The 27872-nt window shown below is 34.8% G+C and overlaps 3 protein-coding genes across 5 annotated transcripts; 2 read left to right on the forward strand and 1 right to left on the reverse strand.

Annotated features, from left to right (window-relative positions):
- Positions 1-3570: 3570 nt before the first annotated feature.
- LOC117117471 (electron transfer flavoprotein subunit alpha, mitochondrial-like) lies at positions 3571-12074 on the forward strand. Its single transcript, XM_033261772.1, has 8 exons — positions 3571-3710; positions 5741-5890; positions 6424-6588; positions 7715-7814; positions 8306-8416; positions 9123-9379; positions 9888-10034; positions 11491-12074. The coding sequence occupies exons 1-8, from the start codon at positions 3675-3677 to the stop codon at positions 11518-11520; spliced, it is 996 nt and encodes a 331-aa protein (XP_033117663.1). The 5' UTR covers positions 3571-3674; the 3' UTR covers positions 11521-12074.
- Positions 12075-15087: 3013 nt separating this feature from the next.
- LOC117117472 (28 kDa heat- and acid-stable phosphoprotein-like) lies at positions 15088-19283 on the reverse strand. Its single transcript, XM_033261773.1, has 6 exons — positions 19153-19283; positions 18225-18316; positions 17744-17809; positions 17484-17614; positions 16357-16508; positions 15088-15414 (listed from the first exon to the last, which is right to left on the reverse strand). The coding sequence occupies exons 1-6, from the start codon at positions 19166-19168 to the stop codon at positions 15374-15376; spliced, it is 498 nt and encodes a 165-aa protein (XP_033117664.1). The 5' UTR covers positions 19169-19283; the 3' UTR covers positions 15088-15373.
- A 2300-nt stretch (positions 19284-21583) lies between these two features.
- LOC117117475 (cytochrome c oxidase assembly protein COX11, mitochondrial-like) lies at positions 21584-25879 on the forward strand. Of its 3 annotated transcripts, none has more exons than XM_033261777.1 (5): positions 21584-21698; positions 22358-22904; positions 23389-23544; positions 24215-24382; positions 25307-25879. In XM_033261777.1, the coding sequence occupies exons 2-5, from the start codon at positions 22416-22418 to the stop codon at positions 25448-25450; spliced, it is 957 nt and encodes a 318-aa protein (XP_033117668.1). In that variant the 5' UTR covers positions 21584-21698; positions 22358-22415; the 3' UTR covers positions 25451-25879. The 3 variants fall into 3 exon arrangements, with proteins under 3 accessions (XP_033117668.1, XP_033117667.1, XP_033117669.1); XM_033261776.1 differs by having other exon boundaries at positions 21595-21737; XM_033261778.1 differs by having other exon boundaries at positions 21600-21790.
- The last annotated feature ends 1993 nt before the right edge of the window (positions 25880-27872 follow it).

Here is a 27872-nt window from a genome sequence, read left to right on the forward strand (position 1 = left end):
CCCAAAAAAAAAAAATTAAAGTAAATTAAATACTCATTTCCAAGTCCACTTTAAAAAATAGGCTCCCAGTTCTATGCCCTATACTGAATTACTGTATTATGTTTAATAATAAGGTATCCACATGTGATTTGGTTATTGGTAAAGAAATGTGTGGTGTTGTATTTTTTTAATGACTTTTGTAGAGTAATAATGTATTAAGATGACACATGACCCATCATGCACCTCCGCCGGATATACCATTTTAAGGGGATTGACACAAAATAGGCTCCCAGCGGGAGCGTCTGTCTCCCTATACAGTGCCTTACTGTATTATGTTACTAGTATCCACATGGGATTCGGTTATCAGGAATGTGTGGTGTTGTATTTTTTATGACCTTTGTACAGTAACAAGGTACTTAAGATGACACATTACCCATCATGCACCTCCACCGGATTTACCCTTTCCGCCATCTTTAACTGTCAGATCATAACATAGTGTCTTTTCCCTCGAGGGGGCATAGGTAAAACGGTATTTGGCAAAAGTATATCACTTGACCGGCGATGTAAGTTCATCTGAAGTATTTATGCAACAAACAGCTTGTGTCAAGCTGCTGTTATCACGCTTTATCTAATCCATGCATTTAGTCAAAAAGAACATTTGTATTTGTCTTTTAAATTCCATAATTTGTTAACACGGTTTCCAATCTATAAACAGCTGAACGCAGAGATTCGATGTCATATTTTAACCTGCTTTCGGTGTTACTAAAGCGCCACTTGCCCTAAAGATATTCTGGTGGCTTCCAGTTGGAGAGCTCAAAATGGTTATTACCACGTCCACGTTGATTGAAAAAATGGTAGGTGTGTCCAAAGCACAGAAAGGTACAGGTATCAATGCTTCCTTTCATATCCTTTAGGGAGCTGATCACCTCTAGTTTTTTAGTTTCTCTATTGTTCATAACAATTTGCTCGATGTTCTGAGCCAGCTTGTGGTACACGACCCTTGTGAGAGAGGAACCTAGTAACTCTCCCCCCTGCAAGGTTAGTTTCCGCACATGCTGCATATGTGGTATTTCCTCATACTCGACGTCTTCATTTATGACAAGTTTTATCATTCCATGAGACACATTCTCGTCAATTTCTGGATGAAAGAAGTTCCACTTCTTTAAAACACACAGAATGTCAAATTCATCTGGAAAGTCCGTCTTCGTGCCTTCCCTGACACCCTGCTATTACCAATTCTGAGGCCACTGGGGGTTCTTCCAGGCTCATTTGGTCTAAAGCTTGTGTCAGCACATGCCTTATCAACTCCTCGATCTCTTTGTTTTCAGTGGTATTAATGGATAAACCAAGGAGGTATAAAAATATAATTATCTTTATACCTCCTTGGAAACCCATAGAATTTCTGTTCAAAATGTTCGACACAAGTGCACTCACCGAACTTTCACTTTCGCCACTTTCATAATGCTTGAGCCATTTGATCCATTCCGAATCGGGCATCCTCTCTACAAAATGTGAAAATATTGATTTCACTGGCACAAAATGTATATTTTTTGGGCTTGGTATGACGCCCCAAAGCATCAGTAGGCCTTGATAGGTTCTACCTTGCATATCCAAGGGATATAAATGTTTTTTCTACCACTGGTGCCAGCCGGGTTAGTTTTGCTCTGGCATTTCTACTTGACGCTACCCAGTGCAAAGGGAGTAGAACCACTGTCGTCTTGGATGGCCCAGTTAGCTTGGTAATTACTCTCATAATCAAGTAGAAGAGAAAATACATCATCTACATGGGTTGCCAAATGAACAGGGGTTATACCAATATTGTTTGTTATGTTGATATCAGAGCCATTTTGTAATAGTATTTGCGCAAATAACGCATTGTCTTTACGCACAACTCGGTGCAAAGGACTATCTCATTTAAGAGTTTTAGCATTCGGGTTTGCACCTTTACTCAGTAGTTGCCGCAAATCGGCTTTCAGTCGATCCAGTTTTGTCAGAGCTCCAAAAGCCCACAAACTTGTGTAAAGTGGTCACTCCTCTGTTATCGGATTCGCCCCTTCGCCCAATAGAATTTTCAAAATTTTATCAAGGACATCTGGCTGCAGTTTCATATTAACAAATGTGTGTAACAATCTCCAGTTGCGCTCTTGCGATTCATATAAATCAACGCCATGATTGACGAAAATTGTCACATAATTATTGAAATTCTTTACTTCTGTGTCCCAGCATACAACAGTTCTGCAATTATATGTACACAGGCCGAATAGTGGAGTCATTTCGTGTGCATTTCGAGAAGTTAAGGATGCACCGCGACTGAGAAGGAAAGTTAAAGAGTCTGGACATTTAGAATAAGCAGCTGCATGTAAAGGTGTTTCACCAGAAAATGTTCTTTCGTTTACATCAACCCCACGTGAGGTCCTCAAGGAACTTCACACAAGCATGATTTTCATTTATTTGTTCATTTAGAGTCTTTCGGTCATGCATCCGCTCCAGCATGAAATGAATTGTTGTCCAGAAGCATTTTAGCAATATGCAGTCGTCTAAAGCACACTGCGGCAATTAGCGGTGTTGGTCTACTCATACTAAGTTCTTCTAATATATCTTTAAAGCCGTCCTTATTTTGAGCCATCGCTAGACTTTCTATCTGGGCTGGAATATTTGGATCGACTCCATCTCTAAGAAGGCTGCGCACCCTTTCCTCTTGTCCTAGTACAACTGCAAGCCAGTGGTGGCGCCAGGACATGCCCGACGGAGGGCTAAAGGCCCCGGGGGGGGGGGGGACTAGTGGAGCGAATTGAGTCTCACTTGGCTGGGGGCCTGGGGCCGCCTAGGGTCCAAGGTGGGGGTCCTGGAAGCCACGGATATTTGATGAATTATGGCGATTTTTTATTACTTATTTGATAGGCATCGAGTTACTATAATATGACTTCATGTAGGCTATGCTTTCTAATGTTGAAATCAGTTAATTAAAATCTTTGAATATTTAACTGCTAAGGAAAATTTTTACATTTGCGGTTGACATGTTATGACATTTGAGGTAAAAATGGAAATTTTTACATTTGTAAGTGAAACGTTATTACGTTTGTGGTTAAACAGATTTTTACATTTGTGGGCGATTTTGTTTACATTTGTGGCTGTCTCTTATACTATTATTATTATTATTATTATTATTATTGTTGTTGTTGTTGTTGTGATGAAAAGATAACACAAACAATATGGTGGCTAAACGAATATTACATGTAAATATTTTTTTTTATTTGTTTGTTCCCCGACAAAATATATCGTCTTCCCCGACGGGGGGGGGGGCTAAGCTTGAGAGGCGCCACTACTGCTGCAAGCATGAGAGTATCCTTAATATTCAGCTTCCTTTTAGAAAAATATTCCGCTTCATTGTCTGCTGCTAGATTCACCACATCGAAACACTCCATTTCAAGTTCGCACTGACATACCTGAAACTTTTTTTTCTTGGACGTTGTACTTGAAGCTTTGGACTATGACCCACTCACACAATGGAGGACCAGGGAGATGTAAAAAAATTACATCTCCCTGCTCCCTGGAAGGACAATCCGATGAGTACACATCCAAATTCGCCGAGTGATGGCGTTTGTCAGATAATTTCTTTCTCTCAAGTTGCCGGTACCCTGCTTACTTTTGGGTTGGAATTGTGTTAGATTAGTCTGGAGATAGATACAGACAAGATGCTAGGCCTATCTAGACGGTTTATTGCTCAATCAGTAAGTATTTATATATTTTTCAAAACCGGCTTTAACATTAGCATATTATGAATTAGTCGAGGCCATTCGACCCTAGCCTAGCCTAGGATAACTGACTGACTGGCTGGCCGGGTCTAGGCCTAGGTAGGCCTAACTAAGGCCAGGGGAGAAGGTGCTCGGCCAGGAACATGTAATCCTTACCTCGATCTAGCTTCTAGGTAGGCTTGCCAATTTGCAAGGTAAGCTAGGTTGGGCATGTGGTGAGGGAGATTATTTTATTTTTGTCTAGTAAGTATGCCTAGAATTAGCTAGCTTTTTAGGCCAAGGTTAGGCTAGGCCTAGACTAGGCTAGGCATTTGCCTAGCTAGGGAGGAGCCTAATTTCAAATTTGAAATTAGAAATAAAGTTAGGCTTTGTTTGCAGCAGGAACTCGCAGCAGCCATAATACGGCATCAGTACCGTGCAAGGGTTATTGAAGGAGCCGAGTGATCGACGCCGATTTGAATCGGGTGTTGGCCGGATTTAAACAGGGTCTTCAGCACAAGAGGCAAGAACAATCCTCTCGGCCAAACGCTCAGCGTTGGGTGGTGTGTGCGGTGTGATAAATTCTCCCTCCTCCCATGCTAGGTACACACAACCTTCAATTGACTTCAAATATAGTTTTACAATAATTCAATGGAAAAAACACATTGATGTGAGTAATCTATTGTTTAGATGATAACAATTGGTTGAATATTTACAGAGTTATGCTAAATTTAATAAAATAAAAAATTTTTCCCAATTTACACATGTTTGCCTATCTATATTGAATTTTTGACCATATGCATGCACCGCATGTACAGACTAGCTAAGCCTAGACGTGACATCTTCTCTATCTGCATGCGTTCTGGTAGGCTACGCGATGACACATCAATCTTATCACGGCCTAGACTTTACCTAGCCTAGAGTATTTAAACACTCGGGCACAGAGTCTTATTAAATTATCAAAAATAACATTACATAAAGTTAGTATATATATATTAATCTCTGATATTTTCATAATTTTTATATAAGAATGAGAGTTTTTCTATTTTTTTTTTTTTTGTATTTTATTAGAATTGGAAACGTTCTAAACATATCACCGCTATTTTTTTTGAAGGTGGGAATTCCATATTCCAGATCGGAAAGTCTCGGAGAACATTGTCCGAATGTCTGTTTTTTTGTATACTTAACCAGAGTCCAGGAAAAGGCCCTGTGACCCCAATTTTTTTCCCCGTTACGGTAACACTTTCCTATTCGGGATTTCAACAAGTGCCCTCACACGGATGTGCTTATATCTACCCATGCATTTGGTCACTGGCATTGCCATTGATCAAAAATAATGATTAAAAATGTAGTAAAAAGCATCTGTTTTCCTTTTCTGCCCTTTCTTTGGATAGGATAGTGAGTGCCAGTGTCACTAGAGATCTTGTGAATTATATTCCAGCGAGCCCTTATTCATTTGGGCCTCAAAGTGCTGAAGAACAGAGCAGTGACACTGGTTCCTCCTGCTGTCTTCTCTTTGTCGCTGTTAGTATTAGGATATTTCTCGGCTTTTATTTTTCTGCTTCCATGACTTTGCATTTCGAGCGCATAGAGTCTATTGTAACATGCGCTTAATAAATATACAGCCATTACCATTACCATCAAATGTGTTTTCATATAAATAATTGCAGTTAATATTTTGAAATTAAATTCATTTATGAATGTAGGCCTAAGTAGAATTTTAAGGCTTTTAAAAAAAGATTCTTCATAGTTACCGTACATAATATATACAGTAGATGTGGTTGTTGTGAACTAGGTTTAAGTTTCCAGCCATAAACGTTAGCACAAAATTAAAAGCAAGTATTTTTGGCTGTTATTTTGGTGTAATTTAAAGAAATTTACATTTATATTACATCAACAAACCCAGATAAAATTCTTTGATCATTTGATTACATAAGAATCTCAAACTGACTAACACAAAGGAACCAATACTAATATAATATAAGAATATAAATAATGTGTGAATTTTTAAAATTATTTCTTTCTAGGCGTCCATTGGATTGAGATGCAATAGTACATTGGTAATTGCTGAGCACAACAACGAACAACTAAACCCAATTACTTTGAATACATTAACTGCAGCCAGCAAACTGGGAGGCGATGTTTCCTGTCTTGTTGTGGGTTCCCAGTGTGGTAAGGTAGGTAGAGTTTCGGTCGTCAACCATTTATATGATTCAACATTACTGTATTGTACAAAAAGTCTATAGATAGGCGTATAGCTTATTTTATTTTGCCTCTCTTGGTGGTCTTTGTCACCATTTCTTAGTCACCTGGCTTTCTGTAGCAGGGCAAATAATTTTATTATTATTTGTTTTTGCTGCTGCTGCTGTTATTCTTATTCATGAGAATATTTTAAGGATTTGAACCCTAGACCCAATGATTGTAAGACAAGCATGATAACATTACTCTACAGAGTCACCTAATATATCAGATATCCTTGAAAATGCAAAATCCATTTCCCCATAACTGGAAATATGGTAATGGTAATAAATAGTTGGAGACTATTCGGTATGTGGTTTCTATGCACTGCAGAGAGAAAAAAAAGAAGCAAAATCTATTCTAGTAGGTCAACTAAGTTAACCATAAATAAATATCTGAAAAAGACTAATGCAAGCGAACCAACTAACACTAAAGTTTTATAAGAGTAATGTGTGTTTATTGGTGATTACAGGTAGCCGAGGAGTTGAGTAAGGTTGCAGGTGTTTCAAAGATCCTATTGGCTGATAATGAGGTGTACAATGGATTTCTAGCAGAAGCTGTTGCCCCTCTCATACTTGAAACTCAGAAGCAATTTAATTTCACACATATTGCAGCTGGAGCCACTGCATTTGCCAAGGTATGCATGTCAGCCCCTGGAACCCTGCGTGGGGCCCTTGGCATACTGCCCCATCTCCCCCCCCCCCACACACACAGCTGGTTTAGTCACTCACGCTTTTCAAATCTCTGAAATGTTTTCATTGTTTACAATATAAAAAATTTTAAATGTTAGATTCTTTGTAATGGACCTAAGTCAGTCAAACTAACAACTGACCAATCAGAATAGGGCCAGGAATGTGCGCGTCTTTCAAACATGTGTTGTCCAACAAATGCATGTGTTCGTGCATGTTTTTACACTAGTTTTGTGAGACCATAGCAACAGTATCCAAGGGGTGGGGCTTAGCGGAATGATCCATTATAAATTAAATGTGTGGTTTGGTTTTCGTCCAACTGCATCGGTTATCGTTAAGCCAGGCACACAATGCGTTATACTACCCAACGCATCTGCTGATTGCCGGTGGTAGTCTGAGCGAATCCTCCTTAAAATCTGAAGTACAGTATCAACTTCTTCATGCAGTTAGGCAACACTTTTTTAATACCTTGTTTCGCGAACCCACCGCCCTCCAATATTGATAATTTTGAGTAAACAAAATTTTATTTTTGGCCAATTAACGCACCAGCCGTCGCAAAAACCTGGAAATTTTGTATATTTTTATTATGCCTGCCATAATAAGATGTGTATATTTCTCCCTATTTATTTAAAGCATTTAACCATATCCCATTACTACACTGTTTACATTCAACAATAAAATTTTATTTTTATTTTATCCTCCGTCTGGATGTTTTTTTGCAAAACTATTTGCTAAACAGGAAAACAAAATTGTGTTTTTTTTTTCCGCCAACCTCTGACGATCTTTAAAATATTAAGTTTGCGAAATGAGAAAATAAAAAAAAAGTCTTGCCTTACCAGCTGTGCTGTTGCTTGTTGTCATATTACTGTTATTAACTAGGAGTAATTGAATTTAATGACTTGCACCTACACGGTTTTATGCCCCACCCTCTCCCCCACTTCTCCAAAATAGAGCATGCTGTTAAAAATATTATGTAGAAAATGCCACATGTAATGTAATCATTTTAGTTAACTTACATGTGATATAATTTTCAAAACTTAGTGCAACATTGATTTATTAAATTTTTCCATGCAGAGTGTATTACCAAGGGTTGCTGCTAAGCTTGATGTTGCTGCCATTTCTGATATCATTGGCATCAAAGACGCTGACACATTTGTAAGGACCATTTATGCAGGTAAGATGATTGACTATCAAAATGCAGCTTTGTACAATGAAATAATTAATATTATAAGGTCCAGGGGGAAAAAGTGTCCCTCATTCAAACTTTTGAAAACAAGGAAGAGGGGCTCGTTTATGGCCTAAACCTTTTTTAATTTGCTGGAAATAATAAACAAATATTAATAATGCGCCGATTCCAAAACAGTGATGAAATGCCCAGTTTACCCTTGGAGTTTGTTAAATAAGTATTGAGCACCATATGTTATGGCAGGCCTGTAGCCGGAGGAATCAGAGGTTTGGAAGAAGCCCCAGAAACAGAGAGCTCCACTTAAAAAATGGATTAATAATAATTAAATAATAATGAATCAAAATAAATAAATAATAAAAAATTATTTTTTGATTCTGTTCACTTAAAAATATTTTCTGACAGGATCATTAATTGATTATAATGCATTACAATTACAAAGATAGTTTTTACCTTGATGTCTCTCAATTACCCCTAACCAGGTAATGCAATAGCAACTGTACGCTCTAAAGACCCTGTGAAGGTGCTTACGGTGAGAGGGACATCATTTGAGGCTTGTGCAGACAGTGGGGGATCAGCAGCTACTGAGCCAGGTGAGACCAACTCTACTTTCTGATTAAAAATAATATTAAGCCCTCAGAACAATGATTGTACTAGACAATTAACTGTGATATGCATGCCATTGAGTGTAGTATGTCATCATTATGCCCATATACGGGCATCACACAAATTTGTCACATGGATTTACATGTTGATAGCTTTGTGCAAAATTCACAGTCTGTGTCTGAACCATGGCTTTGCTTATGTTTATAATGCACACTTTCTATTGTTTGTTTGTTCGTGTAAGTCCAAAATCAACTTGAATCATAATGGAGTCTTCAACCAGGTAAAAATTTCTTCATCCAGTTTCTATTGTCTATGACCATATCATGTTTAAACACCAGTTCTTGTTAAATCATTGAAATAAAGCAATGTTGGGCCTTCTAAAGTACTTGGATGGAAGACCATGTGTGAGTTGTATAGTCTGTTAAGCAGAGCAAAGCACAGCAGGGGGTACAGCACAAAATAGCCGAGTTAGCGAAACACTGTTTAAACTTATGACTTATAAAAATTATGAATAAGGATTTCAGCCCTTTTGGATAAGGGCTCATAGACCCAGTGTACACAACCCAGGAGAATACCTTTGAGAAGAGGGGTTATCCCTGATTAGATGTTAAAGAAATTGAGTTTTGCTTACTAGCACAAAGTAAAATCATCACAGTATTTTATATTATGAATTTTTTTTTTCCACATTTGCAGCTCCTACTGCCGAACTTTCCAATGATTTATCATCTTACGAAGGTCAAATGTTGTCCAAAAGCGATCGACCAGAACTGACCAGCGCATCGACCGTCATCTCTGGAGGGCGTGGAATGAAAAATGGAGAGAATTTTGAAATGTTGTACACACTAGCATCGAAACTCAATGCTGCTGTTGGAGCCTCAAGAGCAGCAGTAGATGCTGGATTTGTCCCAAATGATATGCAAGTTGGGCAAACCGGTAAAATCGTAGCCCCTGTAAGTAATACTTCATATGTTGTTCTTCAACTGTATAGGAACAAACTTCATTTTAAAAGTTTATGCTCTCTCCATTGTAGTAAAAGATCTGACGCCAATATGGCATGCTATTGTACTTCCATCTCCTGATAATCTTGGAACAATCTGCAAAGCCCTGCCTCACGTATATTGCTAATGTCCCACAAAATATCAACTTAAAATACATAAATATGTGCATTTGTGAGACAACATGTGTGTGGAAAAAAGCAGTTATTCCTGGCTCTGTTCTGATTGGTCGTTTTTTTATATCTGATGACAATTTGGAGAGGTCTATTGGAGTGTACTAAATTGGGGGAAAAAAGGCAACTGTTTTTTTTGTTTTTTTTTAATATTCTAACAACTGCTCTTATTAAATCTACTAATGTATTTTCGCCTGTAAGTGGGAACGAAGAGTTCCTGTTGGACAATTGAAATAAAATAAAATAAAAATAAAAAATAATTTTCTATTGTGTTGATTGTATTCTTACAGCAATTGTACATTGCTGTTGGTATATCAGGAGCCATCCAGCATCTGGCTGGCATGAAAGACAGCAAAGTAATAGTAGCAATAAACAAGGATCCCGAGGCACCGATCTTCCAAGTTGCAGACTATGGACTTGTTGCTGACCTCTTCAAGGTACTGTATAAACCCCGCTTAAGAGTCCATTCATATAATTAAGCCCTGTCCACACTATCAAATTTGTGACATGTGACATGCCTAAAGCTCTATTCACACTATCACAATTTTTGTGACAAAAAAAATGTCATATGCCCATATTTGGGTATAGTGTGAAATCTTCAAGTCCATATTCAATTTCAGTTTAATTCAATTTCGATTTATTGGTCAAACACACAGATAAAAACATGTTCAAAACATTGGCTGAGTGTACATGCTGAACATTGTCTAAAAATTTAAAAGAATATAATACACAACATTGAAAAAAAGTTAAAAAATGTGATATAAAACATACAAAAAGGCACAAAGCAAAAAAAAAAAAAAAAAACTGCAAATCAGCCATATATGGGCACAATTTTGCACAATTTTTCGCACAATTTTGTCACATAAAATTGCATAGTGTGCACAATGCTTTAATGTTGTCATGATGACATCACAGCATGACCATATATAGGCACATTATGACTATATAAATGTATTATTATACAAATTAACTTTTTATCTTATTTTAAAATTATTTTGTAATATATTTATATAGCATTACTTTATACATGTATATATTTATAATAATATGTTGTTAATCTTGAACTGGATGAGTAAGGATCACAGGCACACATTCAGTTTCAGTGGCATCGAGAGGGGGGTCAGGGGGTCGCTGCCCCGGGGCCCGGGTCTACTGGGGGGCCCCGGACCAAGATGAACAATTTTCGGGGTAAGAACAAAATCTCCATAGGGCCCAAGCCAGGATGAAAACTTTTGTTGTCAGATTTAGGAGGAGACTTAATTTGGGGAGCAGCTGAGTGGGGGTCCCAAGTGAAGAGGGGGGCCCCCCATGTGAGGTGTTGCCCCGGGGCCCTTACTGGCTCTCGACGGCACTGTTCAGTTTATTGTGGTTATTGTACTGAAATAAAGTCAATCTTAATTTACATGCCAAATTGTTGAGTTTTCCATTAATTAATAATAATAATAATAATAATAATAATAAATAATAATAATAATAATAACGATTTTTAAAGCGCAAACATCACCACCAAAATTGGTGCTCAAGGCGCAGTGTCAAAACAACAGCTAGAGAACAAACAGGAATCACAAACAACAAAGTGTAAACATCTTTTTTTTGTGTAAATTTTATTATTGAAAATTAAAAACGGCAGCACAAGAAATCAAAAAACAATTTTTCAATACCATTTTTGGATTCGAGTTAGGCAAGTTCAACTCTATGTACCACTATTTAATAAATTGTACTTTTTGGAAAATGAAAACAAGAATAAGAATACCAAATGTTGAGAATTTAAATTTATATTATGTTCAATTTTTTTTACTTATTTTTAGTTTATCTCTTTACCTTGTTGTAAATGCATTATTATAATATACATCTAGTCATTGTTATTCACCAATTCTCCTTTTTTCTTTCTAGGCTGTTCCTGAAATGAATGAAAAATTGTAGCAAAAGTACCTGGACACATAGTTATTGTTATATTGGAGATACTGGTATTCTCTATGAACACATCCTTCCAAATGATTAATTTGAATGCATAGTATTATGTATTCATTTTAAACAGTCTGTAGATCCAAGTCTTGCAAGTTACCACAAATACCACAGAGATGTTCCTTATTTGCGAAAACAAGCAGTAATACTGTACAGTATTTTTAATTAGTACTTTTGGGAGTGAAGAATGTTATGGAACTTAATTAGCACTCTTGGGAGAGTGAATTTTATTGAATACATCTGGGTATGAAAGAGAACTTTAAATAGCACACTTGGGTATGAAAGTGAATTAAGATTGAAGAATGTTATTAAGAATGTGGTAACTATTTGTATAGATGTTTATTGAATAATTAAATTCCAGTGTACTTGGAAATGGAATTTATCAAGTAAAGACTTTTTTTCTGTGCTCTGACTGATCATGCATTTCAGATTGTTTTTGTTAATTATCTGTTACCAAAGTGCTGGATGTGATATTCATCCAGTAACAACATTATTTTCCCCATAAACACCTTCTTTTTATCAAATTTGAATATCAGGATCCTATTTTTTGATTTTCAGGACAATTTAATGAAATATTTGTGTATCTTCTCGGCACAGCATATTTTAGTTCAAAAACAAACAGTTTCTTTATTTTAATTACGCCTGACGTATATTTCTTCCTCATTAGAAAACTTTAAAGCATTTAACCATCCCATAGCTGAAATGTTTACATTCATCATGGAGGAAATATGTTAATATATTTCCTCCATGCATTCACCAATAAAATTTTATTTTTTTTCTGCCCTGACTATATATCAAAATATAAGTTTGCGAAACAAAGTACAGTATAAAAGGAGTTCAGCCTTGCTAGAGAGTATTTCATCTTTTAGTTTATATTTGCCTAACTCCAGATTTTTATTTCTAATGTAAAGCGCATTGATCGTATTATTGTAAACTGTGATTCAGGACTTGCGCACACACACACTGCAATGTTGGTCTACAATTTACAAAGGAAATCACAAACTAAAGTACATAAAATGCGAGTAAATTAATTTTATTTATGTTAAAAATTCCAATTCTAAGTGGTTTTTGTTTCCATAAATTTTTATTATTTAATGTGGAAACTTGGCATGATTGCTATCACCATATTTACCATTAAAAAAAAAGCAACAAAAATGACTGACTATACTGGCCACCAAGTGTGTGTGCAAAATAGTTTTTGCAATTAAAGAAGGAATGTCCCACGTACACAAGAGTAACAGTAGTCAATGTGCACTAAATATTTTAGGATATTAATCATGTTAATACTATAGCAGATACCAGATCAACATAATTAACTAATGTTCACACCATTTTGAACAAAGATTTTGCTTCACAAGGCAGCGGTGCCAAATCCACACCATGTGCTTGCTTTGGCCAATACATACAAGCACAATGTTTTCAGTACACACTAATATAAAATTTGGATGGCCATGTTCTTGAAATTTGCTCTTATGGTTAACCCACCATTGAACATTTGATTGCATATAGGTGGCAAATAAATAAAAACTTGAAGCTCAAATGATTAAGCAATGATATAACGAATCTAAATAGATCCTTGTCAGTTGATGGGCGGATTTTATATCATGTGATGCCATGTAATCCATTTCATGCACCTAATACATTACGTTGAAAGGAAATGGACGGTCCCATTTGGGAATTTTTTTCATTAAATATCAAATTACCAGAACCTATTTTAGTGTTATTATAAAACAAATAATTATTTGTGTAATGATGAAAAAATAAGTTCCATCCAATGAGCATTCCATCTATCAAGTCATGAAACTAATCTTTCCATTGCACTCATAAAGTCCCCTATTTTTTATAGTAACTTATTAAAAATTACGTAAGCAGTACTAAAAGTGCAAGTCTCACATTAAAAGCTGAGACAACATTACATAAATCAATTTCTATAAATTTAGAGCACACACTGTACTGTAGACTGAATGTTTTCACTTGTCTTATGTTTTAAGAAATCTTAGTTCCCAATATCACTGATAAAGTTGTTTTGATTTTCCGTTGATGTCAACTGAAAGAGCACCACTAATATCAGAAGCTTGTATATCAGCATAAAATATTTAAAATAATGATTTATTTAACTGAAAGTAAACCAATATTTCATACACTTTACAGGTACAAAGAAAACAAATTAAAACAAGCTGCAGATGCTAATGTTTTACAACACTCTTCAATATTCTTGAAGCCCCATTCCCGGCAAAATTTCAGTTGTTAAGAAAAATCAGATTTTTATATATGTTATAAAGGTTTATAAATATAATATGAAATTTCTAGTTTAACTGAATTTAGACGTTCCTAAACATGAAAAAATGTAAAATAAGACTGAAATTTGTGAAATAAAATATTTCATTGGAATTATTTATTTTGAAAATTAAACAGACATATCACAGGCCTACTTGATCGACCGCAGTGTGCGAGATGCAAAGTGAAAAAACTAATCTCATTAGAGAGGGCGCAATTTATTGACTGTATAAAGTATACACAGCAGAGAGCATTCCAGAGGATGTGATCTACAACCTCTGAATTTATCTAGTTACGAAGAAGTCAAGAAAATAGTCTCTATTTCTAATTTTTTTATCCTTTTGTGTAAAATGAAAATTTATGCCAATATTTTTCCATGGTTTATAATAATTAGAGTAATGTGTATGCATCTTTTCTAAAAAAAATTCTTTTTTTAGTGAAATTTTGACGGGAATGGGACTTTAAGCTCCTCCCATACTATCGAGTACTATATGACAAATATCAGTGATTAGCCCATATATGGGCATGATGATGTCATATCACACCCATTTGATAGTGTGGACAGACCTTTAGATTTAAAGCCACTAGCTTAATACTGAAAGAAAACTGATCAACTAAATTCCTCCATTATTTAATTATTGATCATTTTATATTATATTTTATTCAATGATTTAATTACCTCTGGTTATGTATTTAATTGATGGGAGTTCATTTTTTAGGATTAAAATAACATTTAATAGGATTTAAGCTCTTTCCACACTATCAATTTTTATGTGAGAATTTTGTGTGATGTGCCCATATTTGGGCATGATTATGTCACATTACACCCAAATATGGGCATATCACATTTGTGAGATCTCACTACAAAATGATTGTTGGTGAAATCATATTGAGATATTCACCAAATTCATTATAAAAATTTGATTTTGATGTTTTTGAATAACTTGATACTTGGAGTATATTTTATGATTGATACTTGAGACTGATTTTCTCAAAATATGGTTCTTATACAGTTAAACTTGCCTAAGCTGAATAATTCCCAAGTGGATCTAAGTTTACATGTCAAATTGTTGTGTTTTCCATTAATTAACAATCTGTAAGCCGAAATTTATCGAAGAACAATATTTCAATGGCATTTTGGATTTGACTTAAGCAAGTTCAACTGTACCCCTAAACTTTAAATGCTCACATCTCTTGATCTACTTATCCTGGGGAAGCCATTCAAAGACCAAATTAAAGTTTATAATGTGATCTACCCAAATATAATATAAACTCTATTTTTGATTTTCTAACCATGAGACTAATTTTGTGGTGAAACCTCACATTTGTCACATAAAATTCGATAGGGTGGATAAAGCTTTATTGTGTTGGAAATTACTGTATTCTGTTTAATTTAAAATTTATGTAAATGTACTGGACAATGACAGCTTGTTATGCTCCTCCTCCCTGAAGTGTTGCTATGGGAAGACCCTTGTTGTCCTGGTATACGTTGTCCTGTTCATCATGCATTGGCCGAGCCTACTACTAGAATTAATCATTTCTTCTTTGCTTTTGCTTTTGCTGCATCTTCTTTTGCTGGAGAGAAACAAACAAAACAAGTTATTAGATAGGTATTATTAAATACCTGGTCTCTCTCTAATTAAAGACCACTTTTGGGACCAGGGTTTTCATGGTCTTTAGCAGCTTTGGTCACTAATTAGAATAATAAAGATAAAGGCATTTGATAATTTGGGACCTTAGAAGGAGACCTGTATGGTATAATTATGAAGCTTCAGACACAAACAAAATTTTAAAAGTTTTATTGAATGTGTTTAGGTAGACTGTGACCCAAATAGTTACCAGGAACAAAATTACAAGCACTGGGGCCGCTGCTAAGCACAACCATTTCTGAGCACTTCAATCACATGGTGAGTTGAATGGCTGAGCGGTTAGCAGGAGCACTGCAACCTACAGCCATAATATCAGTGCTGGTTCAAATGGCACTCTCGCCTATGGTTCTGGTGGTACAAGTCTTCTCGGATAAGGACTATAAACCGTAGGCCCAGTGTACACAATGGCTCATGTGCACTATAAAGAACCCAGTACATCATTAATCAAGATGAGTAGGGGGATACTCCGGTGCATTGGTACGGACAGCCCCCGTGATGGACGACGAGAGTTTCTGGTACTGGGTAGCACAGACACGAAGGGACCCTTGGGGAGAAGAACGTCAATGATCGAGTTCCTAGTCCACATATCTAAGTGCCTTGTATCCTTTGGCAAAAGGGGCTATATAAATTTCTATATTATTATTATTATTATAGATAATTAAACTCAATTATCATTTTATCCCTTCTAAAAAAGATGCCAAAAACGCTTTGGTCTGCAAGCATTTGAAAGATACTGTAGGTCAATCCGAATTATGATGAACTTGTTTAGATATATAAACCAAGGGTAGTCAATTGTGTATCACTGTCAGAAACCAGTGTCAGACACAAAAATTTGACAACAGATATATAAAGTCTTTCTTGTCTTTACCTTTCTTTTCCTGATCCCTCTTTTTGGCGGCGTCCTCACGTTGTTTTCGGATTATTTGTAGCCGTGCTAAATCTGCTCTTGCTTCATCGGTTTTTCCTTCTGCGTGGAGTTTCAAATACCGCTGATGAGCTTGTTGTTTTTCAATTTCTTCCCTAATAAATTAATTGTATTTTTATTAATCCTTATTTTATACATAATATGCAATCGATAGGTTAATATACTTCCTGACTACAAGGTGGTGCAGAATAGAATAAAAATTCTATTTTTTATACAGTATTTGACATTTGTGAGTTATTATGAGTGCGAAATCATACATATTACATCACTGTTACCTCTGCCAAAGAGGTTGTTATGTATTCACTTCTGTCTTTCTGTTAGCAAGATTACGCAAAAACTAATGAATGGATCATCTATAGATTTAATGGAATGGTACTGTATAATACATAATAATCAAAGAAAGACTATTCAATTTTCGGAAAAAAGGACAAAGGACAAGGTCAGGGTCACAGAAATTCAATTTTTTTTTTGGAATCAGCCCATGTATTCAGGCAGCACTATTATTTCATTGAGGGTATGCTGCAGTTTCACCCATTATTCACGGTTTGCATATTGTTGGTACTGAATTCAGGCACACGGCGGAAGTATGCACTCACTACTACAGTTAAACTCGCCTAAATCGACTTTGCCTAACTCAAATAATTTCTAAGTCAAACTTATTTCACATGCCAATTGTTGTATTTTCCATTAACTAACCAATCTGTAAGTCAAATTTTATCTAAGTCGAACAAGTTCGCAATGGCATTTTGGATTTGACTTAGGCAACTTCAACTGTAGTTACTAATGTTATTACCTTATAAAATTATCATCACCACCACCTCCATTACAATAACCACAACCTGTCGAACAGGCATGGACCCCATGTTATAATTGTGGTAGACAGGGAAACTAATGATAACCTTACACTTACAGATCAGTTCATGTACACCTATGTGTACTTGACTCTACTGTAAGCAGATGGAATTATTCTACTTCTACACAGATGTGCTTATTCCTACCCATTATTATCTTATCAGTAACAATACCTCTATAACAAGTGTAATATATTACTTGTACACAGATAAGCTTACCTTTCTCTTCGTGATAAATTTTGAGTTCCCGATGTGGCTGTTTCTACATTTAAATTTGATGCTTTCTTCATTTTATTAGCAACCCTGTTGGGATTTTCTATTTCTATAAGTCCTTCAATACCTTTGGTTGGCTGTGAATAAATGTTTTCTCATTGTAAGTGTAAAATATACTGTAATTCTAACTGTTATTATAAATAAATAAATATACAGACACAGCCTCACCCCATATATATTCAATAATTAATGTAATGCTGTCTTACTCTATCTTCTTCATCGGAGCTTTCTTCTTCTGAACTTGAACTCGGTGGCATATCTCTATTCTTTTGCTGAAAAGGTATCAAAAAATAATTTACATAATAATAATGTATTAATTAAATTAAAATTAATTATTTTTTAAACACTTTAAAATGGTTGTTGTTAGTGTACTGCAGGTTCTTGCTGTCTGTCCATTGTTCTGAGCATATAATTTTTTTTGTGCTGAGAACTCAGCGGCTTAGATGTCCTTGCAATCTTGTTTGTACAGTATAATGAAATCTCTTGGTGTTTATTTGTATAGGGTTGACTGACTTAGTAAATAGGTTTTTTTTTTGCACCTGTTTGTTCATAATTACTAGCCTGGTTTGATTATGTTACTAATGTACAACAGTAATGTTATGGCTGTAATTTTAAAAAGATTGCTGTCTTTTTATATTTTTTAAATTAAAAAGCCATATTTAATGAACATTTGTAAAATTTACACACCCTCCAAGCATCTGTGTTGTCTTTCATCTGGGCATCAATTTCGTCAGGATTGTGAAATGTTCTTCCACGTCCCTTGTGTTTAACTTTTCCTCCTGCAATCAATAACAATTACAAATTAAGATTGAGTTAGGTTAAAAGGATCTATGGTTTGAGTCATAGTAAATCTATGTTTCTTATAATCAATAGTTTTACTTATACCCTGTATAATGAGCGAGTTTAAATTCAACGCAGATGTATTGTGCTGATGACACCTAACTAAAAAACACCTCAAATTTGTACATAAAATCTTTAGGAAAATAGGTGCACAGAATCATCGGCATAATATATTGAATATGTATTAAGATCAGGTAAGGCCTATAATTAGCAAAATCTACGTGGAAATCGGGCCTTATTTTCACAAAAAATGGGCTGATATCTAGGCCAAATTTTTGCGCAGAGGATATTTCTTGTGCAGGATTGACTTTAAAATCTGTACATACGTCCCTGGTGTCAGGCCCGATGTTATTTACCAAACAAGACATGTTTGATTTTCAAATATCAATTTTTTTATTATTCTTTTTCTCTATCTAAAGGACAAACATGTAATTTTTTATCTAAATTTGATGTAAAAATCCTTTTTTTAAATAAAGGCAAAGCTATCAATATACAAATTCAACAATTTCAAATTAAAATATTGAACAATTTATTTTCACAGACAACGGTGTATGAGAACAAACCGTTATACTGTAATGCGTAGGCCTACGCAGTAGGGCGACGGCCAATATTTTTTTTCCCGCGAACAGCCGGATCTGCCAGTTTTGTGGTCGACCACGGCACCAGACCAGACCATCTGGTGAGCCTAGGCCTAGGAACTTTTCTTTTTCAGTTATTAGCATAATACTCATGATAAATTAGGTCATTGATTTATATCTATAAAACAAACCCTTACCTCTTCCTTTAGGCATACTGAATTTGAAAAATATAAAGATATATAGGGCCTAAAAAATGATAAATTTGTACACAGAGACGTCCTCGAATTTCTGAAACAACGTAGCTTGACGATCTGCGTCTGTGTGTGGGTGTGTGTATATGCTGCGTGGGCACACTATATCGGAAACGCATTTATTTTCCCGTCATTTTACGATTATTATTTCTAAAAATTCTATAATTGAATGTCTTTTCTTTTGTGGGGTACAGTGGCGTAGAAAAGAATTTTTCATTGGGGGGGATGATCGAAAATTCTTGGAATTGACATAAAATTACTGATGTCGTTCACACCCTTCAGTGTGAAAATGTGGCTTGCTTTGCAAGCACATCTAATATCTAAGGAAAGAAGAGCTTAGATTGGTACCAGATAAAATAATTTTGTTATCAACATTAATACATTATGCTAATTTTCATCTTTGTAAGCGCATAAGACATTGCAAATTATTTCTGTGACAGTCTTTTGAAGTGTGTAAATCTCCATTTTATCCCATACATAGTCAAAATATTGGGGGGGGGGGATGATACAACGGACCATCCCCTTGTCAAATATGGGGGGGGGGATATATCCCCATCCCCCAGGGATCTACGCCTATGGAGGGGGAGGGGTGTTCTTGTGTTGCTTTTTAGCTTGGTTGTATTACTTGGTATTCTTCATTTGGTATTTTATAGGACTTTTTTTATATAGATGTATTTTTATGATTTCTGTAAGACCGCGAGCTCAGTTTGTGTATTCGTCCTTTTTAAAATTTTTCCAAAAAGAAAAATCTTAATACTTTAAAAGGCACTGCGCCCATAATGTATAATTATGTGGGTTAGTATTGTTAATCGGTTTGTTTTTTTTTTTGTTTGGCATTCCTTGGAATTTGTTCTATTTTCTAATTTCATTGGATGTACCTAAACAAAAATTATAGTGCAATTAAAATCGATCGAATTTGATTTTGTTTCTTGTTTTTTTTTTGTTTTTTATTTGTTTTTTGTTTGGTTTTTTGTTTTTTTGTTTAACTCGAAACCTTTCACACTCTGAAAGTAGTTAGTTTTCTAAACGTCAGGTCTGTAGGCCTACCTAGCTTGGGGATTTGATCGTATAAGCCAGTAAAATACCGATAATATATATTGGTTTTCGTTTACAAAAAAAAAAAATTATAACCATCCACGTCTCTAGAAAAATATAGATCAAGATAAATGAAATTTTAATTTTTCTGAAATGGATTCAATTTCTTTTGTTGGTGTTACAAGTGCATTACATTTTCTGATTTTAGAGAACATTCGCGGCTGTTTTATTCACTTAAAAATATATCTAAACTTTATAAATTATGTGTCTCTAAATTTATTTTTGATTTATTAATAGTAATAGATTACCTCATAGATTATCTGATTATTTTGAAATTACTAATCATGGTACAAGGTTTAATAATCCTTTCAATTTAGCTATTCCTTGTGTCATATTAATCTTGAACGGTCCAGAATTACTTTCTCTGGTGCTATTATTTGAAACAGTCTACCCTTTGAGTTAAAAAAACCCCGAAAATCAAGGCTTGCTTTTTCATCACAACTTAAAATACTACTTTTATCAGAGTACACATAATAACATAATTCTGGTATTATTATTATTATCATCATCATCATCATCATCATCATCATCATCATCATCATTATTATTATTATTATTATTATTATTATAACAATAAGCCTATGTATGTAGTTTAAGAGGGATGGGGTGAGGTGCCAAGCTTGATAGCTGTAACTATACCTTGGTTACCTTTCGTATTCATTTGTTTGATACAAAAAACAAGAACAAAGTAAACAGATTATTTGAATACTGAATTGTTTTTGTAAACACTGGTGATAAGCCTACAAATTTTGTTCTTTCAGAAAACAATCTACAATACACGTATGGGCCTAGAGAACAACATTTCTCTACAGCAGTATAGGACAAAAGTGATTCAGTTCACTTTTTGGCAATCCTGTCCGGCAACTGAGTGTTGTTTTTTGCTCTCAGTTATGTGTTTGTCAATTTTAATGTTTTTGAACGAAATAAATGAAAAATTTAGTATTTAAACATGAATGGATCTATCGCATTTAAGTTTCATTGTCCATATAATTTAATTTCTTTTTATTCGACCAAATAACAATAAAATATATTACGTAACAATTGAAATGAATCCACTCATATTTCAATAAAACTTCAATAGATAATATTTATGGTTTTGCCGCATACAATGATTATAAAATTATATAATGTGTAATCATTTGAATTGGACACGGTTGTGCTCTTCCTTTACGTAAAGGCTTCGAAAGTTTAGTCAACTTTAGTTCTAAAGAGTTTAGTGTCTCAGATTATACTCGATTGTAACGCATTAACACATTTCGTTAACGCGTTGATGCGTTTAAATACAATGTATTACCAGGTTGTGCAATGTGCATGCTGCTCGCTGCTCGCTCCGATTGGATTTTCAGGCATGATTTTGGACCTGGAATTGCGTGGACTGAGCAGGGCAATGCTTTTTAGTATGTAAATCTTAATTACTGCATCTTCATGAAACCTAGGTATGCGGAATATCTTTGGCGTAGGCATAATGATTAGGAGGATTAAGGATAAGGTAAAGAGGGAGGTTCGGTTAGGGCCTACCGGCACCCAATAATCCAGAGCAAGACTAGCCTATGCCTAGAGCCTGAAGCCTAGGATTAGGGCCTCCGCCTAGAGTAGGCCTAGGCCTCTCTACCTCTCTACTTATAACCTCTATTTAGCTAGGGCCTAGGCTCGTTACTGTTAGATACCCTAACTAGCCTAGGCCTACCTAGGTTATAAGTAGTAGGTAGAGGGCCAGAAAGCCTAATAACTGTAGCCTAATAAAGAAAAATATAAAGTCATAATTTTGAAGATTATATATTACGCACATCTTCAAAAAATTGAGAGCGCAATCATATTTTAATCGCCAATCAAAATACCATATTTTTCTTTTCGTTTGCTTTTTTTTTATATATCTAACCACTTTCTTTTTCTTTTCATATTTGCTTGTCTTTTCATCTTCATATTTCTTTTCTTTTTATCCTTTTCTTTTCATTCTACCTTTCTTCTTTCTTTACATCTTATCATTTGATTTTATTATTTTATTTTCTTCATCTAGAATCTAGTTTAAAAATGTTGTGTGCATTTTTTTTTTCAGAACATCAAGTTTAAACTGAATTTGCATTGATACTGCTGCTGTGTGCAAGAACTACTGCATGACTATGAGTTTACTTGGGCACATCTTCAACTGCTTGAAAACAAGCCAAAAATATTCACTGCTACAGACTCGTTTCTTATCAAAATGTTGTGGTTTTAAAAGCTATGTCTCACACAACAGCAATGCAATCAAATACTGTCGAAATGTGAACTTGTCCTCAAGTAATCCTAGTAAACAAATGTATAATACTGTTTCCGCTACAATCAAGTCAACTTGTTTAAAAACTTCTGTTACAAGAAAACTATCAAATCAAAGAAATTTTATATCAAAAAATATCAAATTTTATTCGGTGTTAACGTATGGAAGAACTTTAATTAGAAATGAATTTCATAAACGCCCTCTAAAATGGACTTGGAGACGGAGGATACATAAAGGAGTAGGATCGTCAAAGAAGAATAGGACTGTTGTGTTGTATGTGCTTGCAGCAACAATAATGACTGGGGGTCTGTCGTATGCTGCAGTGCCCCTCTATGCTGTATTCTGTCAGGCAAGTGTATAGAGGAAATCAACTTATTTTGCACCTCATTGTTCACGATTTGCTCAAAAATTTTTTAAGTGTGTTGATTCCATGTTGAAAAATTAAAACCGAACTAAGCCCTTTTCCAAGTTTTTTTATTTTGATAAAGTTATTTAAAAACTGGGGGAAAAGTTTGTACATAAGCGCCATTTTACCCCAGTTTTTAAATTTTCAAAAATCTGTATCTTATTACAGTAACTGTTCCCGAGGATTTTTTGTTCTGTTCTATTTTCTCTATGGTTGTACAACATTAAAACATTTTATCCTTCTGGAGCTATGACTGTAAATTTACAATGTAATCTATTTTTGTGTGTTTCCATTATTAATCCTTTTTTTAAGTCAGTTGTACAACATATTAAAACATTTTATCCTTCTGGAGCTATGACTGTAAATTTACAATGTAATCTATTTTTGTGTGTTTCCATTATTTTTTTTGTTTTCATCTACTTAATAGGCTACTGGTCTTGGTGGTCAAGCGACCAAGGGACATGACACAGATAAAGTTGAATCGATGATGGTGATAAAAAATCGTCAGATACTGATCAAGTTTAATGCAGACACAGCAGCAAGTATGAGATGGAATTTCCGTCCTCAACAACCAGAAGTGAAGGTACTGCACAAAACTTATCACTTCTTGAGACCATAAAAATGTTCCAAAACCTGTTTAGTAGGATATATATCGAGGGGGAAAACAGTCCAACAGAAGGTTCATAGAGCCAAGGGGAAATAGTCTTCCATCTCCTCAGTGATTAAAAAAACATAATAATTAGATACTTAATAATAGGAAATTTGTTGCTTCAAATTTGTTGACATTTTAACAATGACTCTATTTATGATAAATTTTAATCCGCCGTCAGATTATTTTAAATGCCTTTTAAATTTTGCTCGTTTTTGTAGGTCTTTCAATCTTTTATCTATTTGGAATTCTATATTGTCTTTGTCGTTTGTTTTTTTCTTGTGCTGTTGTGGTTGTTCTTTGCTGTTTCTGTTTTTTGTGCATTTTTATGTTTGAGACAAATAAATGAAATGAAAATGAAATTAAATGGTTAACACCTAGAGTATGGATTGTGGTATTCTATATATACAGGTACCATAATATTAATGAATCTAATTGAGAATATATAGGCTATACTAAAATTTCCAGAATCTTCATTTATATCAGGAATACATTAAAGTGAAAGGAGGTTGGATATTGTGGGTAAAGATAATGAGCTTAGTTATCTTTGTGGAAGTCCGGCTATACAAACTGAATAATGTTTTTTATTGTTGCTATTTTTTAGGTGTATCCAGGAGAAACGGCCCTTGCATTCTACTCTGCATTGAACCCAACTGACAAGCCGATTGTAGGCATCTCCACCTACAATGTTGTACCATTCGAGGCTGGACAATACTTCAATAAGATACAGTGCTTTTGTTTTGAAGAGCAACGATTAGAAGCACATGAACAGGTATTCTAAGATATTCTGTTATGTTTTCTGTTAAGTCTTCCCAATGTTTAGAGTCTTATACCCTATTCAGACTACACTCTGTTGCGATCAGTTGCGATATAATCGGTGGTAATCCAAAACTGATTACTCCTGATCGCAATCAACGAGCGCGTCCAGACCAACACAAAAAAAACTTTGCATTCTAGGGCCTAGACCTCCGGTGGCTAGACCTATGTTGACTGACATCAGCCAAACACTACAGTGCCTTTGGAATTCGTTGTGATTCGTTGCGATCAGATTCCGTGGTAATCAGGAGTAATAAAGATTGTAGAACCCAATCCCAACGGATAATAATTGCGATATATTGCTTATCGACTGCTATGGGTGTTGCAATTGCTACAACAGATCGCAATGTGATGTTAGTCTGAATGGGTTATTAGTGTTATTTAGTATATGAAGAATTAGAAAACTTGATTATTTGGCAATTAATTTCAATATAGGTTATTGTTCTGCTTTAGTGCACTTTGTGAATGCCACGGATATTGGCACTATACAAATCCTTTTCGATTGATTGATTGATTGATTAATTGATTGATTAATCTCTTAAAACCTTAAATTAATTCTTGAATGGGAGCGATACATTTTGTTATAATAAATCTCATCTTTATTGATGTTCAAATTTTATTTAAAATTTAACTTTGATTTTAGTCTGTTATTTCCTTTTTGTTATAATAAATCTCATCTGTATTGATGTTCAAATTTTATTTCAAATTTAACTTCGATTTTAGTCTGTTATTTCCTTTTTGTTATAATAAATCTCATCTGTATTGATGTTCAAATTTTATTTCAAATTTAACTTCGATTTTAGTCTGTTATTTCCTTGCATACAACTATATATGATGGCTTGTCACTCCTGGACTTCATTCATGCTTTTCCTTCTTCTAGGTTGATATGCCCGTATTCTTCTACATCGATCCAGAATTTGCTGAAGACCCAAAGATGGCAAAAGTAGACATCATAACCCTCTCCTACACATTCTTTGAAGCTAAGGAAGGCTTAGAATTACCAGATCCTTGGATGAAACATTAACATCAATGACAGCTGTATCCAGAGCTCTATGCTTTTATTGCATCAGGAATAGTTAGAACTACCATTTGCATCCACAGTTACTCAGCACTCGAAAAAAATTATTTAATTGATTTTATATGGGCTTGATTCATTCACATTAAAACTTGTCCATGATAGTAACTTCGGTATGGAGAAACACTTCGATTGCAAATGATGTTATCATCATTAAAACTTACAATAGTAATGTGCATGTAGAATTTTTTTTCTCAAATTACCAAACGTATTATGATTAATGTGTTTTAGTTTCAAAAGGAACAAAATATTAGTAAAGTAAATTTAGGAAAAAGTTTTTGTACTGTACCTACTGTTACAAACTACTTGCAGGTGGTCATGAATACCTCATAGTTTGTCGTCAGATTGGTCAGAAGAATAAATATCTATAACAAAATATTTCTGCTGTTGTTATGTTGTTATTGTTTGTGTTGTTTTAACTGGTGCTGCAGTGACTGATCCATTTTTTTTTTCTTTTTTTGCTATGGTGGTTTTTTTTTGCTGTGGTGGAACAAGTTGAAATCAATGACCTATGGTTCGAAGAGGGTGGACTCTCAGACACATACTCACTTTATTGCGTCCTTTTACGGAAATTCGTTGTTCGTACATTGTTAAAACCATCAAAATTGGTTAAAATATAAAGATGTACAGTTTGAAAGAAAAAAAATTATTAACTTTTAAAACAGTTATTAAAAAAAAGGGATACCGTTATGTTGTTATTGTTTGTGTTGTTTTAACTGGTGCTGCAGTGACTGATCCATTTTTTTTTTTCTTTTTTTGCTATGGTGGAACAAGTTGAAATCAATGACCTATGGTTCGAAGAGGGTGGACTCTCAGACACAGACTCACTTTGTTGCATCCTTTTACGGAAATTCGTTGTTCATACATTGTTAAAACCATCAAAATTGGTTAAAATATAAAGATGTACAGTTTGAAAGAAAAAAAATTATTAACTTTTAAAAGAGTTATTAAAAAAATGGGATACCGCCGATGATTGAGAGAGGAAAGTTTTGGGGCGTTTACCTATTTTGTGAAAACCATGTGGATATGCCCTGGAAGCTTTGGAGATTTAGCCATTTTATTCTCTTACCTAAATGATTCTCACTTGGTTAGTTGTTTTGGCTATTGTCTGGGGCAAGAGTGGTTGGCCAGCACCGTTCCTTGTGCCACCTCCTGGATCCGCAACAGTTTTAGTAGCCCCATTTTGAGAGATAGCTGGAAGTCATTGACTGTCGTGACATAGCACACTGAATGTTTTTCAATTTAGTGAGAATGTGCCATAAAAAATAATTTCTACCAATAAATATGTAGATATCTAATATCGCCAGATTATGAGTTGTCAAATCAAAAAAACCATCAAAATTGGTTAAAATATAAAGATGTACAGTTTGAAAGAAAAAAAATTATTAACTTTTAAAAGAGTTATTAAAAAAAAGGGATACTGCCGATGATTGAGTGAGGAAAGTTTTGGGGCGTTTACCTATTTTGTGAAAACCATGTGGATATGCCCTGGAAGCTTTGGAGATTTAGCCATTTTATTCTCTTACCTAAATGATTCTCACTTGGTTTAGTTGTTTTGGCTATTGTCTGGGGCAGGAGTGGTTGGCCAGCACTGCTCCTTGTGCCACCCCCTGGATCCGCAACAGTTTTAGTAGCCCCATTTTGAGAGATAGCTGGAAGTCATTGACTGTCGTGACATAGCACACTGAATGTTTTTCAATTTAGCGAGAATGTGCCATAAAAAATAATTTCTACCAATAAATATGTAGATATCTAATATCGCCAGATTATGAGTTGTCAAATCAAAACATCTTTTCTTTATTTTCATTACAGTTAGTTAATAATATTACAGTGGTATTAATATAATAGTATGAGAATTATTACTATATAATATTATTACTGTTTTTATTCATATTTACAATCAATGTTTTAAAATTTGTTATGTTTGTTAATTGCTTAGCTGTTTTGATGGTTATTGTTATTTATTCATTTGACTGACGTGACCTTCTGACCTGACTAATGATATGCAAAGCACGTGTTGTGATTGTGAGTTTTGTACAGTCTGGTTGTGTTTCTTTCCGTAGAAATTGAGTTATTAATATATATTTTTGCAATGGGGATCTTAGAGAAAATTGCGCAAATTGAGGCGGAGATTGCACGAACTCAAAAAAATAAAGGTAGGCGTATGTACCATTGAACTAAATTGAAGTTAGCCTAGGCCTAGATCCAGGCTACTCTAACAAGGAGCCTCGGCCTAGGAACCAGGAAGGCGGATAGAGAACGTCAAACCCGCGTACAATCTAAGGACGGTCGGGCCCATTTGTTGGACGATGGCAGACAGTGCAAAAGTGGGTGTGATCGTCCTAAAAACGACATTATAACATTTTTTTGT

Source organism: Anneissia japonica, unplaced genomic scaffold (assembly GCF_011630105.1).
Source record: "Anneissia japonica isolate Jap-2015-1 unplaced genomic scaffold, ASM1163010v1 scaffold288035_len209932_cov175, whole genome shotgun sequence".
NCBI classification, from domain to species: Eukaryota; Metazoa; Echinodermata; class Crinoidea; order Comatulida; family Comatulidae; genus Anneissia; species Anneissia japonica.